This window comes from Leptinotarsa decemlineata, unplaced genomic scaffold (assembly GCF_025532065.1).
Source record: "Leptinotarsa decemlineata unplaced genomic scaffold, Ldec_3_MD MMD2_tig00003736_RagTag_RagTag, whole genome shotgun sequence".
Classification (NCBI taxonomy): Eukaryota; Metazoa; Arthropoda; class Insecta; order Coleoptera; family Chrysomelidae; genus Leptinotarsa; species Leptinotarsa decemlineata.
Window position 1 is genome coordinate 760,510 of NW_027412593.1, and position 16,313 is coordinate 776,822.

General features: G+C 40.0%; 1 protein-coding gene across 1 annotated transcript in view; it reads left to right on the forward strand.

Annotated features, from left to right (window-relative positions):
• The first annotated feature begins 11,179 nt into the window (after positions 1-11,179).
• Positions 11,180-16,313, forward strand: part of Fife (regulating synaptic membrane exocytosis protein fife) — an 88,194-nt gene continuing 83,060 nt past the window's right edge. Inside the window, exon 1 of the mRNA XM_074178198.1 lies at positions 11,180-11,297. Coding sequence (XP_074034299.1) covers positions 11,180-11,297 — 118 coding nt within the window. The remainder of the gene's footprint in view (positions 11,298-16,313) is intronic.

The following is a 16,313-nucleotide window of genomic DNA, read 5'->3' on the forward strand; positions in this document are numbered from 1 at the left end:
TTCTCTTTCAACATTGAAATGAACCGAGATTTGTTGTGAGTATTTGTAAAAAATTTTTGTTGACTGGTTGGAACTGTCATATTTTCATCAAATGAAATATCAATTGATGTAGATGATGTAGATGTTGTGCAAGTTACAATGACCGATAGAAAAATATTTTAACATATATTATAACTACAGGGATGTATATACTTGGTGTACTCATGCCTTTTATGACGATTACAACTTTTACAACTTTTTGAATCGTTATATTAGGTAGCTTTACTCTTTTTTTTTTGGTCAAATTTGACCGGACTATGAAAGCAAATTCGCTATCGTTAATTAGCTAGGTATAAGAGTGGATTTATGCAGCCACTCTACAGTCGTGAATCATAATAAATCGTAAGCAGTTGATCATTAATTTCCAGTGGCAATATTCATGCACGAGCATTGATATTATATATACTCTGTATACTCAGTCATAATCTATTTCTGCAAGAATTATACGATTTCAATAATAATGAATTGAAAACATGAATTCTTTAGAATTGAAATTTGTGTCATATGTCTACTACCAACACTGAGTTCAATTAAGAAAATAAATATTTAAATTCAGAATCAGCATACAGATGATATCGCATCCTTATCCGCAAAATTCCCCCACAAGGCATCAATTATTTCTCTCAAGTTGCCAAATCTACTGTGCTGATAAAGCTACAATTAGTGATCTCCAATTCATCCCCTCTTTCACAAATGCAATTACTATGTCTCTCCTCAGATACCAAAAATGTAAACTGCTTCCCAAGATAACGCTCTGAATATTCATTGGGGAATATTTCAGCCTTCCGGCGGTTGCTTTAATTATGTTGGCAAGTCTTTTATCACGGCTCGAATTTCTTTCCTGGAAAAATTTCTCAATAGCTACTTTCTCACCCACCTTCGAGTCTTTTTTGATATAACCGTAGTCACCTGTGAGATGATTCTAAGTTTTCATTTCAGGCTGGTGTATTTTCATAGCAAACAACAATTATTTTAAAGCATAATAATAATAATAATAATAATAATAATGAGAACCTGCTCGTCGATAGATGTGTAACGCAGGACTCGATACAATATAAGCGTAACCTCTCTATGGCCTGGATCGATTACCGTAAGGCATTTGATACAATTTCGCATGAGCTCATCTTGCATTTGCTCAGATGCCTTGCGGTACCCGACAACATAGTGAGATGCATTGAACAACTGACACCACTTTGGCGAACTCGCTTCACCATAACATCTGGTCAAGCAAGAGTTCAAACAGGGTGGGTCACTTTCAGAAGGGGTGTATTTCAGGGTGATTCCCTCAGCCCCCTTCTATTCTGCATCTCACTATTGCCATTATCCGTTGCGCTCAGAAAGACTCGAGGATATAACTGTGGCACCACCGGAAACCGGAGGCACAAGGTCACCCATCTGTTTTATATGGATGATCTTAAACTTTATGCCTCTGGAGAGAAAAATCTCTATCAGTCCTTGAGGGTGGTGGAAGAGTACACGCATGCTATCGGTATGAAATTCGGGATAGACAAATGTGCAATGGTTCATCTCAAAAGAGGACGATGCGGGGACTACGGAGAGGATGTGCAGCTCGTAGATGGAAGCATCCTACACCATCTGGATGCCGGAGAGACGTATACTTACCTCGGGGTGGAACAACGCCACTCACAAGAGGTAACTGCAGTGAAAAACTCTCTCCGCGGCAAGTATCAGCACAAACTTCGACAGATCTGGTCATCGGAACTATCGGGGAAGAACAAAGTAGCTGCAACAAATATGCTTGCCGTTCCAATCTTACTCTACTCCTTTGGAGTAGTGAAGTGGACTCGGGAGGAGCTGTATCAACTCGACGTAAGGACCCGAAAAATGATGCATCTCTATAGGAGTTTGCATCCCAAATCGTCCGTTCCACGGTTGTACTTCCCCCGACAACAGGGAGGTCGTGGACTTTTGAGTTTGGAGTGTCTACATGACAGAATGGTACTGGATATAGCCTGTAAAGTCGTCAGGAGTTCGGATCCCCTTCTCTGCATGGTCCGTGACCATGAGAGAGCAGGAATTGGAGCATTTCTCCTTAGGGCAGCTGCTCGAGCAGCTGATGAACTCGGTATAGTTTTCGACTCTGAACGAGGTGACTACAACTCTGTCACCGAGTTGGAACCCGTTCAGCATAAAGCTCAGATAAAAGCCGCAGAGATCACCTTACTTCTGCGGAGACACAGGGATAAGCCGATGCATGGGGTCTTCTTCAATAACATCGAAGACCTTGGCTTATCAAAGCGCCTGACGTTCGCTTTTCTCAGGTCGAGTGGGCTGAAGTCGGAAACTGAGGGGTTCATCATGGCTTGCCAGGATGGTGTCTTCAACACCTTAGTCTACCGCAGTCGCGTGATGGGTATAGAGATTCCTGACACAAGGTGCAGGGCCTGCCGCGAGGCGCCCGAGACCCTAATGCACTTGCTATCAGCATGTCCAGCATATGCGGTCTCGGCCTATATCCATCGACATAACGCGGCCCTAAGAGTGCTATATTACCATCTACGGCACTCTTACGGTATTGACGAGACACCGGTGTTGCCCTACGCTCCGGGGGATATTGAATCCGTTGTGGGGAACGAGAAGTGCCGAATTTATTGGAACTATTCGTTCCCCACCCTCAGGCTCATACAAGCTAATAAGCCTGATGTAGTCCTTCTCGACCACCAGACCAAAACGATATTTGTCGTGGAGTTTTCAGCTCCTGGCGAGACGAATATCGTCAGAAAAGAGGAGGAAAAACGGATAAAATATCGAGATTTTCTCTTCGAACTCCGCAGACTCTATCCAGATCACTCTGTCAAGATGGTCGTTCTGATTATTGGAGTCCTTGGTGGAATGATGTCTTCTCTACTCTCGAATCTCAAAATCATACCGGCTTGCCGCACTAAGGCAGAAATCTTAGCCGCACAGATGCAGAAGGCTGTCATTCTTGGCTCACTGCGTTTGCTCAGGGCACATGATTCTCGGACCCAATGATCACTTACCCCACGGTGTGGGGAGTGGTCATTGGTTGATTATGCTGGCGCGCCCTCCCGAATGTATCGGGGCTTTGGGGGATAGGGCCTGACCAGCGCACACTACGGTGAAAAAAAAAATAAAAAATAAAAATAATAATAATAATAATAATAATAATAAGCAGGGATGGCCACTAACACCCTTGGCCTTTGGTGAGTTGCGACACCACTTACCCGAGCAACTGGTGCAAAACCGGACCGGCAGCCCAGGCGCACCCGGGAAGGAGAACTCTATTCTCCCTCCGGTGCCGGCCGTGGGTCCACAGGGCTAACCACCCGGTGGACCCAACACTTGGTTCCCAGTGATCAAGGAAGGGGCCCCCACAATCGAACCGCTCGGAGGGGTCAGAGGCAAGGTGGTGGAGCCCATAACGATGATTTGCCTACTGATGACAACCCTGGCAACGACAACGGACGCTTTGAGTGGACGCATGAGCTGAGAGATAGCCTTATGCATTGCTACGAGAGTAGTGAGCCCGCGCGAAGAGGGTACATGGCGAGGGTGCATGCTCTGTGGTGTGAAATACATCCGGAGCATGCCGCCTTTTCCGCCCAAAATCTTAGGGATTACGTATCCTATCTTCGGCAGCAGGGCTATATAGCTCCTCCCCAGTCTGCTAACGAAGTGGTAGAAGTGGCAGTTCTACCACCAATGGAGACGACAATCAGAACACGCAGGGCGCTCCACAGAATTAGGCCCCTGAAGCCACAAGAATTGGCTTGTTTGGATGCGGAGGTTCATAGTGTTCTAACAGAAGAGGCTGACATCTGGCAAATCAACACCGCCGTGTATAACGTCGTCCAATTGCTTTCCGAATCGGAAGGACGAAATCCCGGCCTTGCGGTTCGGAAGATTGAACGGCGTGTACACAAGATGGAGGCTAAGATCACGTCGGCGAGACAACACGCGTCTCGTATCCAATGTGTGATGGACTGCAGGGCGGCCCATAGGCCTTTCACGCCCGCAGTGCGGCGAATAGCCGCCAATTTACGACGTATCCATCACACTCTAAGCCAAGGCGTGCTGTTGACCACCAAACAGCATTGCCTTGATAGGATACGAATGCTAGTGGCTGCTAAGAAGTCACTAGTGAGGCGAGCGAGAAGTATCGCGGAAAACCTTAGGTTCCGCGAGAAACCTTCTCGCTTATTCCAAGAGCCTCCACGTGTTGTGGATAATCCGCCGACCGCTGATCAGGTGGAATCCTTCTGGAAGGATATCTATGAACACCCGCAGCCACTCAACTTAGACACTCCAGCCCTAGCGCAGTTCGAAGCTTTCAACAGAGAGCTTCGACAGCCTGAGCTCAATGAACTGCGCAACCCGATAACCCCGGATGACGTTCGAAGGGCCCTCGTTGGTTCCAAGAACTTTGCTGCTCCAGGCCCAGATGGGCTGAACACTTATTGGTGGAAAAAACTACCAAGTACCCACCACCATCTGGCCAGAGTTTTCAACTCATGGCTCGATGGAGAGCAGCCGATTCCGGATTGGTTTGTCGAGGGGCGGACCGTTCTTATCCCCAAAAGCGGAGATTTGTCGATTCCTAAGAATTACAGACCGATAACATGCTTGAATTCGTGTTATAAGTTGTTTACAAGCATCTTATACACACGAATACTCACCGCAGTTGACCGAGTGTTCGAACGGATATATGAGCAGAGAGGGTCGAAGAGAGGAGTCGCTGGATGTAAAGAGAACCTGCTCATCGATAGATGTGTAACGCAGGACTCGATACAATATAAGCGTAACCTCTCTATGGCCTGGATCGATTACCGTAAGGCATTTGATACAATTTCGCATGAGCTCATCTTGCATTTGCTCAGATGCCTTGCGGTACCCGACAACATAGTGAGATGCATTGAACAACTGACACCACTTTGGCGAACTCGCTTCACCATAACATCTGGTCAAGCAAGAGTTCAAACAGGGTGGGTCACTTTCAAAAGGGGTGTATTTCAGGGTGATTCCCTCAGCCCCCTTCTATTCTGCATCTCACTATTGCCCTTATCCGTTGCGCTCAGAAAGACTCGAGGATATAACTGTGGCACCCCCGGAAACCGGAGGCACAAGGTCACCCATCTGTTTTATATGGATGATCTTAAACTTTATGCCTCTGGAGAGAAGGATCTCTATCAGTCCTTGAGGGTGGTGGAAGAGTACACGCATGCTATCGGTATGAAATTCGGGATAGACAAATGTGCAATGGTTCATCTCAAAAGAGGACGATGCGGGGACTACGGAGAGGATGTGCAGCTCGTAGATGGAAGCATCCTACACCATCTGGATGCCGGAGAGACGTATACTTACCTCGGGGTGGAACAACGCCACTCACAAGAGGTAACTGCAGTGAAAAACTCTCTCCGCGGCAAGTATCAGCACAAACTTCGACAGATCTGGTCATCGGAACTGTCGGGGAAGAACAAAGTAGCTGCAACAAATATGCTTGCCGTTCCAATCTTACTCTACTCCTTTGGAGTAGTGAAGTGGACTCGGGAGGAGCTGTATCAACTCGACGTAAGGACCCGAAAAATGATGCATCTCTATAGGAGTTTGCATCCCAAATCGTCCGTTCCACGGTTGTACTTCCCCCGACAACAGGGAGGTCGTGGACTTTTGAGTTTGGAGTGTCTACATGACAGAATGGTACTGGATACAGCCTGTAAAGTCGTCAGGAGTTCGGATCCCCTTCTCTGCATGGTCCGTGACCATGAGAGAGCAGGAATTGGAGCATTTCTCCTTAGGGCAGCTGCTCGAGCAGCTGATGAACTCGGTATAGTTTTCGACTCTGAACGAGGTGACTACAACTCTGTCACCGAGTTGGAACCCGTTCAGCAAAAAGCTCAGATAAAAGCCGCAGAGATCACCTTACTTCTGCGGAGACACAGGGATAAGCCGATGCATGGGGTCTTCTTCAATAACATTGAAGACCTTGGCTTATCAAAGCGCCTGACGTTCGCTTTTCTCAGGTCGAGTGGGCTGAAGTCGGAAACTGAGGGGTTCATCATGGCTTGCCAGGATGGTGTCTTCAACACCTTAGTCTACCGCAGTCGCGTGATGGGTATAGAGATTCCTGACACAAGGTGCAGGGCCTGCCGCGAGGCGCCCGAGACCCTAATGCACTTGCTATCAGCATGTCCAGCATATGCGGTCTCGGCCTATATCCATCGACATAACGCGGCCCTAAGAGTGCTATATTACCATCTACGGCACTCTTACGGTATTGACGAGACACCGGTGTTGCCCTACGCTCCGGGGGATATTGAATCCGTTGTGGGGAACGAGAAGTGCCGAATTTATTGGAACTATTCGTTCCCCACCCTCAGGCTCATACAAGCTAATAAGCCTGATGTAGTCCTTCTCGACCACCAGACCAAAACGATATTTGTCGTGGAGTTTTCAGCTCCTGGCGAGACGAATATCGTCAGAAAAGAGGAGGAAAAACGGATAAAATATCGAGATTTTCTCTTCGAACTCCGCAGACTCTATCCAGATCACTCTGTCAAGATGGTCGTTCTGATTATTGGAGTCCTTGGTGGAATGACGTCTTCTCTACTCTCGAATCTCAAAATCATACCGGCTTGCCGCACTAAGGCAGAAATCTTAGCCGCACAGATGCAGAAGGCTGTCATTCTTGGCTCACTGCGTTTGCTCAGGGCACATGATTCTCGGACCCAATGATCACTTACCCCACGGTGTGGGGAGTGGTCATTGGTTGATTATGCTGGCGCGCCCTCCCGAATGTATCGGGGCTTCGGGGGATAGGGCCTGACCAGCGCACACTACGGTGGAAAAAAAAAAAATAATAATAATAATAATAATAATAATGATTCTCGGACCCAATGATCACTTACCCCACGGTGTGGGGAGTGGTCATTGGTCGATTATGCTGGCGCGCCCTCCCGAATGTGTCGGGGCTTCGGGGGATAGGGCCTGACCAGCGCACACTACGGTGAAAAAAAAAAAAAAATAATAATAATAATAATAATAATAATAATTCGGTATTGACGAGACACCGGTGTTGCCCTACGCTCCGGGGGATATTGAATCCGTTGTGGGGAACGAGAAGTGCCGAATTAATTGGAACTATTCGTTCCCAACCCCCAGGCTCATACAAGCTAATAAGCCTGATGTAGTCCTTCTCGACCACCAGACCAAAACGATATTTATTTTCAGCTCCTCGCGAGACGAATATCGTCCGAAAAGAGGAGGAAAAACGTATAAAATATCGAGATTATCTTTTCGAACTCCGCAGACTCTATCCAGACCTCTTTGTCAAGATGGTTGTTCTGATCATTGGAGTCCTTGGTGGAATGATGCCCTTTCTACTCCCAAATCTCAAAATCATACCGGCATGCCTCACTAAGGCAGAAATCTTAGCCGGACAGATGGTGTCATTCTTGGCTCACTACGCTTGCTCAGGGCACATGATTCTCGGACCCAACGATCACTTATTCCGCGGTGTGGGGAGTGGTCGTTGGTTGATAATGCTGGCGCGCCCTCCTGAATGTATCGAGGCTTCTGGGGATAGGGCACGACCACCATATCACCGTAAAAAATAATAATTATGATAATAATGGACATCTTTATCATTTCCACTCATTAGATACCATTATAATATTTTAAGTTGATTATAATTCAATATAAATGAAAATTTAAGGCGGAGTTCATTATATAGAGACAGGTCTCTAAAAAAACTGTTCTTCCATATAAAAAGAAGTTGCTACGTTAAATATACATGGAAGCACATATATACAGAAATGTTGCAACAAACATGAAGTTGACGGTCACCTAAAAAATACAAATCCAAGTAAATTTTACAAATACACTTCAATTTGTTAAAAAATACTCCAAACTGATTCGATTTTGGCTACTTCAAATACATATTGAATCAAATTAGTAAAAATATGTATCATACGGGGGTAATTCAAAATTTCCCAAAAGAAAAAAAAATCGAATTTCAGGCCATGACTTCGTATCTGAACATAACTTTCAATTCAAAGCAACTTTTTTCCTCAACATATTACTATATTTTTTGAAATAAGGGTACTTTACTCTTGAATGAACTTTATATTTTTTGGTACACTTGGTATAGTTTTGGAACATGCACCAACTTTTGTCAAGAATAAAATTTTCTGAGAAATTGATGATAAAAAAGTTTCCCATTTGTTGTAGACTTAGTGGACCACACTGTATACAGAAATGGAAACTATTTTATTACAGCCTGTTGATGTACTTTCAAAATGTTATTATTCAACTTGATAAGTTAACAGACTCAAAACTTAATGAATCTTTCTAATAATTTTCACTTTTGACAATCTGAAAAAATTAAACTAATATTCATGTAAAAAGTTCACTAAGTTTTGACAACAATGGAAATGATGTCCAGCTTTCAAAATATGTGATATAAGTATTATAATGTTTGTTTGAAGGTGATTGACAATGTTTCGTGATGAATTTCACTAGTTCGGACTTCCATTGTCTATTATATAAAATGATTTGAAATCCCTGAAACAAGTAAAAAAGAATAATTAAAAAAAGAATAGTTGAAAATAACAATTATATTAAGCAACAATAAACCTGAAATGAAATGATAGTAAAATAACCTACAAGTAAAAATATAATAATTGAATAAATAAAAAATTAAAGGAATGCAAAAAGAAAATAATAAAAATAAAAAGTGTAGAGATTCCAAGTCACGTTAGTTCACGACGTTTCGATTGTTGGTATCTACAATCGTCTTCGGGTGATGACTGGACTGATTCCTCCGAGAGATGACTATTTTATAGGTCGTTGAAATACTTTCACTTTCTCTACTTTCCATTTTCCGCTTCACTGATTCCGTGAGAGATGACCGATTTGGCGGGAGTTGGTCATTTCTCGTTTGATGATGGGTTTCCATATGTTTCGTATATCTACGCTGGCCTGGCTGAATACGTTGTTGGACAACATGTATGCGGCTTCCTTAAATTTTCTCCTGAACCAATGTTCCTCTCTGTGCAAGATCTCAGCTTGGGACCACTCGATGTTGTGTTGATGGGTCCAAACATGGTCTGCTATTCCTGATTTGCTGGTTTCTCCTCGCTGTGTGTGCTTCTTGTGCTCGGCAATGCGAATATTCAATGGCCTCTTAGTTTCACCAATATAGGATTCTCCGCACTCACAGGGTATCCGGTAAATGCAATTCTTGGAATCGCAGTCCGTGTTTGGGGGCCTGGTTTTCGTGAGGCTGCTACGGATAGTGTTACCGATAGTGTTACGGATAGTGTTTATTTTTATTATTTTCTTTTTGCATTCCTTTAATTTTTTATTTATTCAATTATTATATTTTTACTTGTAGGTTATTTTACTATCATTTCATTTCAGGTTTATTGTTGCTTAATATAATTGTTATTTTCAACTATTCTTTTTTTTAATTATTCTTTTTTACTTGTTTCAGGGATTTCAAATCATTTTATATAATAGACAAGTATTATAATGTCCAAACTGTGTACTAGCACAACAAACACTCCTTTATAGCTTAGAACACAAATGAATTTGATGGACCAAAAGTTTCATATCTAGTGAGAAACATGTCTAAAATATTTTTCTTTAGAATGATTGAAAACAACAAAAACTCAAACAATGTGAACAAAACACATACACAAGGTGGATCAATTTGGTTCATAACTGGATTTATGATAACTCATACGTTAAAACTCATACGAAATTGCAAAGAATTTTATATTTACGACCGGTTTCGGATTTCACCCCCTTTTCAAGTGTAAAACTGACATGTGAAATCTGAAGGGAGTTTTAAGGTAAGCTAGAAGGAGAGGGAGTTGAATTAACAAGGGTGCCGTTCGTAAAAATAAAATAACTAGTGAAAATTAGACAAAAGTGTTTCATTCATTTCATTAAAGTTATTATGAATTTTCAAAAAATAAAAGAGTCATCAATCACACATATTATTTAATTTTAATTTAGAGAAAACAAAATACAGGCAATTTCCATTAAAACGGTTGGTCAGTGAAGAAATTACTGCCGAAATAGAAGAAGCGTGAACTATAAATTTCTTGGCAGCTAAAACTTTATGTACATTCGTTTATGTATATAAATATGTGTAAATGAGTAAAAACCTACACATATGATGTGTATATATTGTAATTTTATATTGTATAGTATACATTTTGGTATTTTATATTTATGAGTATTGTTTTCATTGGATGAACCATTTTAGTCTATCTGTGTATTGATGAACCTAATATATTTTTATTGCAAAACAAGTAATAAATGAATTAAAAAAAAATGAATTGTATATATAATTCATCAGGAAGGTTATGAAAAATATATTTTCTGATATCAATATCAACCTTGTCATTATAGTTAACGTCGGACATGACATAATTGAAGTCATAGTTTCCATCAATATTGAAATTTCATATTGTAAAGTGTATATATCGTTATTTTATATCTATGAGTATTTTTTTCATTGCATGATTTATATGGATGAACTATTTTCATCTGTTTGAGTATCGAGGAACCTAACATATTTTTATTGCAAAAGAAGTAACAAATGATTTGAAAAAAATTGAATTGTATATATAATTCATCAGGAAAATTATTAAAAATATATTTTCTAATATCAGTATCAACCTGGTCATTATAATTCACCTCGGACATGGCTTAACTGATGTCATAGTTTCCATAAATATTGAAATTTTGTGAACTTCTAATATGAATAAAAGTGTTACCCATCTTCATGATTGGCCACACCACGCTGACGGGGCTAATAATAATAATTAGGTTGAAGCTTGGCTTTAAAAATGTCCGCCTTCGGAGTATCGTTTTTAATTTCATATTCAGGGATTGAGTTCCCTGCCGATCCCATAGATGGCGACTTTGTAGGGGCGATAGCATCGAACTTACTCAGGTTTGTTCTTTGAGGACAGTTGTGTCCAGCAACGCATTTGTGGCTCAGCCTAGCACCACTGAGGAGACCTACGGCGGGTCGAAACATCGCTCTCTGGTATTGAATAATAAATGTGTTGTATTCGGACTCTACTTATCAATCAGTCGGTATTTCGATACCCCACAACTGGAATTAAATATTTTCAATTGATTACAGATGGTGACGACCGAGCCCGGAGCTGGAAATACCGCCGCTGAACCACCAGAGGGAGGAACAACCTTTGGAAAGTTGAGGCAAACACTTTCCTCTTCTCTGCTAACGGCCCAGGATAAAGGTAAATATATTTCACTCCGATGAAGACTTGAAAGCGAGGGGCAATTTTCATTAGGTATTCAAATCCCGACTCGACCCGAGTTTCGATAAACGTTTATCCATTTCAACGGTCCTCTCCGATATTTTACGACTCTGTTCCTATTCGATTATAATGAGAATCGAATGGACCGCACTTTCATATACGAAGAAAAATTGCTCTTCGACAATATATCAAAAAGCTGTTAACGCTTTCGCCTGGATGTGAATGAAGAAACGACTGTGAATGGGCCCGAAAAATTTCGAAATATCATTATGAATATTGCATTTTCCAGCTTAATACAGGGTGTTTCAAATTCTATCCTCACCATTGCGATCTCGGAAACTATGGGAGATACGAAGATGGTTAAATTGAGGCAAAGTTGCGCGCATTTACCTGATTAACAATATGCCGTTGAGAAAGTTCTGAAATTCCGAGTATCCGGGGATATCCGGAAAAAAAAGAAATTTCGGAAAATTATTTTAATTTTTTATGGCTTTATTTTTCGAAGGATTCGGCAGTAAATTGCAATTCCATTTTGCCACTTTTTCCCTGCTACATAATGGTGTTTTCATATTTGGTATCCGACGTTTCGTCTTCCGGCCACCATCATCAACTTTATTTTTCTTATGGGCGCTACATTGGATTCTTTCTGTTTTGAATAGAACCAGATTTTACCTTTTCTATGATGTATCGTAAGTTATCAGTCTTTTTTGAAAAATTGGAGAAATTGAAAAACATGTATTCTTATCATAATAGGCTTCAACTTTGATGTTTCTTAATTTGACTTTCAATTTGTTACACCCAATGACATTTTGTTTGAATTGAAGGGGTTATATTTTTTAGGAGTGATAAATTTTTGAAAGCTAAATACTTTCTTTCCCAAAAATTATTCACTCCTAAAAAATATAACCCCTTCAATTCCTCTAGGCTGGAATAAAGTCAAATAGGTGAATGTATGTCATTACGATGTCATCGATGACATAAGCAGATCAAGCTTATTCCGTGACATTAGAAAATCGTAATTCATGAATGAAGTGTGTGAATTTTCTATAATGTTATACAATTTGGTACTGAAGAGCCTTAGGACAAGTGTCCTAAGGCGAAACATCGGTGTATACCAGTGAGGGTGACAGTGTTCCATGTAAGTACAATTTACTACCATTCATTCAAAGTAGAACTCATGTGAATGATATCTGATTTTTGTTCCACAACGAATATTTGAAATACAAACTGAGTAGAGAAAAGTATCTTCTGTATAATTCAGTGTTCATATAGAAGTATTTGTTTCGAAAGAATTTTCTCTTTCGTATAATTCAATGTTTATATGAAAGTAGCTGTTTCAGGAGGACTTTCTTTCAGTTTGTGTCTGAAAGTTACTTTTTGGCATGATCTACACATCCATGTATAGAGTTACTTCCTTCCTTTCTCTATAAGACTCCCTCATCCTTCTTTTTTTGTATCAAGATGGAGTAGTTGAAAGCCAAAAACTTTCTTTCCCAAAAAGACATTTTGTTATAACACAAGTCATTGAATTTTTGGCAGAAAATGCTTTTCACGAATGAACATGTCCTAACAGTGGACATCGGAAATGTATTTTAACTGTATTCCGAAAGAAGACAACCACATCAAACTAGATTCAAGTTATTGGACCAAAATCCGAGAAAAAATACGGAGACAGAATAGATCAGGAAACTAAAGAAAATTTGGCAAAAGGAACTATGTATGAGGTAAGTTACACATGGTTTCTTTTTCAATAAAAATTAATGATTTGCAGATAAACACGGGTAAATCTACACGTCAAATTTTCTCCGAAATTAGTATTTGTCAAACAAGTGCTTGGAGACATCTCAAAAAAAGCGGTTTAAAATGTTACAAAATACAAATATCTCAAAAATTGCACCCTGGTGATCCCGAAAGGCGATTGGAATTTTGTAATTGCCTGATAAAAAGACCTGGTTTTCCTGTTTTCCCTGGAAAATGTAATTTGGACTTATGGAAGCACTTTTACGAATTGTGGAATATTCAACCGAAATAACGAACCCATTTGGAGCATAAACAACCCCAGGCAGTTCCGAGAAATTCGACCTCGAGTGCGATTCAGTATTGACGTATGGGCAGGAATTTACAAAGATAGACTTTTGGGTCCTAATTAATTCGACGAAATTCTGAACCAGTTTTTAATGTCGTTTTTCGAAATCTATTTGGATGGTCTACCTTTGGCTAACTATAACAACATCTGGTTTCAACATTAGAGTGCTCCACCGCACCGGTTTGGTGATAAATGGATAGGAAATACATTTTAGGTAATTATTGTTATTTGTTTAAAGTTCTATTTTCAGTGAAAAGGACACAATGTCTTTTTCATCTCATGCAGACCTTATTTATTAAATTTTGATTGTTGATTCTGCCTCCGTATTTTTTCATTGGCTTTTCAAACGAACGAAACTCGGTTAGATTTTGATCCAATAACTTGAACATAGTTTGATGTGGTTTTCGTCTTTCTGGATACAAGTTCAAATACATTTTCGATGTCCCAACACTGGTTCTATCGTATTTGTATCATATCTTTTTTTTCTCCATCTGTGAAAGCCATTTTTCGACAAAAATTCAATGACTTCTACAAAAACAAAATGTCATTGAGTGTAACAAATTGAAAGTCAACATCAAAGTGGAAATGCGGAAGTGCAATTCATTTTCGAATCCTTCGAAAAATATTAGAAATCTCAGACCTTCCTCAACGGCATATTGTTAGTCAGGTTAATGTGCAACTTTGCCCCAATTCAACCATCATCGTATATCTCATAGTTTCTGAGATCCCAATAGTGAAGATCGAATTTAAAACATCGTGCATTTAAATAATTTCTAGTTATTCTACTACAGTCTATTTTCAGTGAAACATTGTTTTTCGAATTCTGCTTTTCAAGGTGATTGACAATGTTTCATAATGAATTTCATTAGTTTGGGCTTCCATTGTCTGGTATTATATGAAATGATGAATATATAAAATTATCAGAGATGTCAAATCATTTTATATAATATCAGACAATGGAAGTCCGAACATAATATTGGCGTAATTGGAAACTGATAAAATGAATATTTTAAACTGACCTCGTCCTCTTCCACTAGTAAATTTCTGCCGTGAAAAACTACTTATATGGCTTAAACCACAACTCAAACCACTACTACTCTGTTCAAGAAATAAGGTGAAATTTGATTTTTTCCCCTTTTACCCTTCAGACTACTCCTCCTATGCGTTGTGCCAGCGTTGTTTCCAATCTTCGAATCAGTTCTGATATGCGCTTTTTGGAATTTCCTTGAGCTTTCTCAGCGATTCAGTTTTTATCCCTCAAATCGTCGCAAAACGCCATCTTTCCGTGAGTCTCTTTATTTAGGGAACAAAAAAGTCACGGTGAGTCAAATTTGGTGAATACGGTGGCTGAGGAATTGCCACGGTGTTGTTTCTGGCAAAAAAATACGAACAAGCGAAGACGAGTGAGCAGGTGCATTATCGTGATGCAAAAGCCATGAATTGTTTCTCCAAAATATCAGACGATTTCTTCGTATTGCTTCTCGCAAGCGGCGCATAACTTTAAGATAATACTCCTTATCGACCGTACGACTATGTGGCAAAAGCTCCTGATTTCGCCACAGTAATTGAAGAAGTTTCCGATAGATCAAATGATGCTTGCCCTTATTTTTACGGAAAAATATTAAACATACTGGATCAATGTGTACCCTCACGAACTGGTAACTTCAAGTGTAAATATGCGCCGTGGTTCGACAATGAACTTATTCAGCAAATTCGTCTAAAGGCTGAGTATTGGCGTTTTAACAGATTATGATCTGCGAGTCAGATAAGTCTCAATCCATTTGAGACATTGGCCGCGAACTCTATATGTCATGAAGCTTATCGAGAAGAAGTTGATGACTGATGGTGTCAAATGCACGTGGTAAATAAAAAAAACTTTATTGATTTTAGACAATTTTCAAAATTGGATAAAGCCTGATTGACCAGGGAAAGAGTAGCATTATGAGTTGATAAACCAGATTGGAATCCGTATTAGCTCTCAGAGAATAAGGTACCCTGAATACAGAAGGATTCAAGTCTGTTGAAATAGGTTGAATCTTAGTCATGCCACTACCACGTCAATCCCTACATCCACTTCAAACCCATCAGTTCACCATACCAATGCGTTCATACCCAGGTGCGTGTGATGAGTCTATTCAGCAGCTTACTGGTCGACTGTTATTTACCACCCTCTTCATGTTAGGTATCTAATGTACCTTAGTTTTATGCAATTCATATAATTTTGCTCCACAGACTGTTGAATGTTCCACGTTCAGAACGCAATATTCATTAAAAAAAAATAATTCTATTGATCAAATTGCTGTCAACAGTGGTTAAGAGGTGGATATTATTGACTCAGTTCTTTCTAATAAATTACAGAAACAAGTTTAGAGACAAGTCTACCTAACTAAGCAAAAATAATAGTAAGCGACATTGACATACTTTGCTGAATACATCAAGACTTAGGCGTAAATGTCAAAACGAATAATAATTTGTGCAAATTCATTACAATTGAAAATAAAAGTCCAGTATTGGATAAATCACTAATATTCAAGTTGGCTTGGGATTCTTGTCTCAAACTTTATATTGGGCAAACGAGGAGAACTTTCTCAAAAATGATAAGAGACCATAGACATAGTTTCGAACAAGAAGATCAATTCAACATTTGCAAATCATTCTCTGACAAACGATTACGAATTCAGTCATTACTTCGACGTGATATATCTGGAAGAGAAAGGTCTAGGACTCACTTTTTGTATACTTAGAAATCAATAGATTCCTTATATTTGTTTTGTGACCAAATATATCGAATATTTTTTTTGGTGGAATTTGTTTCTTAATGAAGAAATTGGTAATGAATAGGTGGTATTACTTGAAGTTGGTGAGGGGACACAGATTATTCTAGGATCTCTGTTTTTTATCTTATGCTT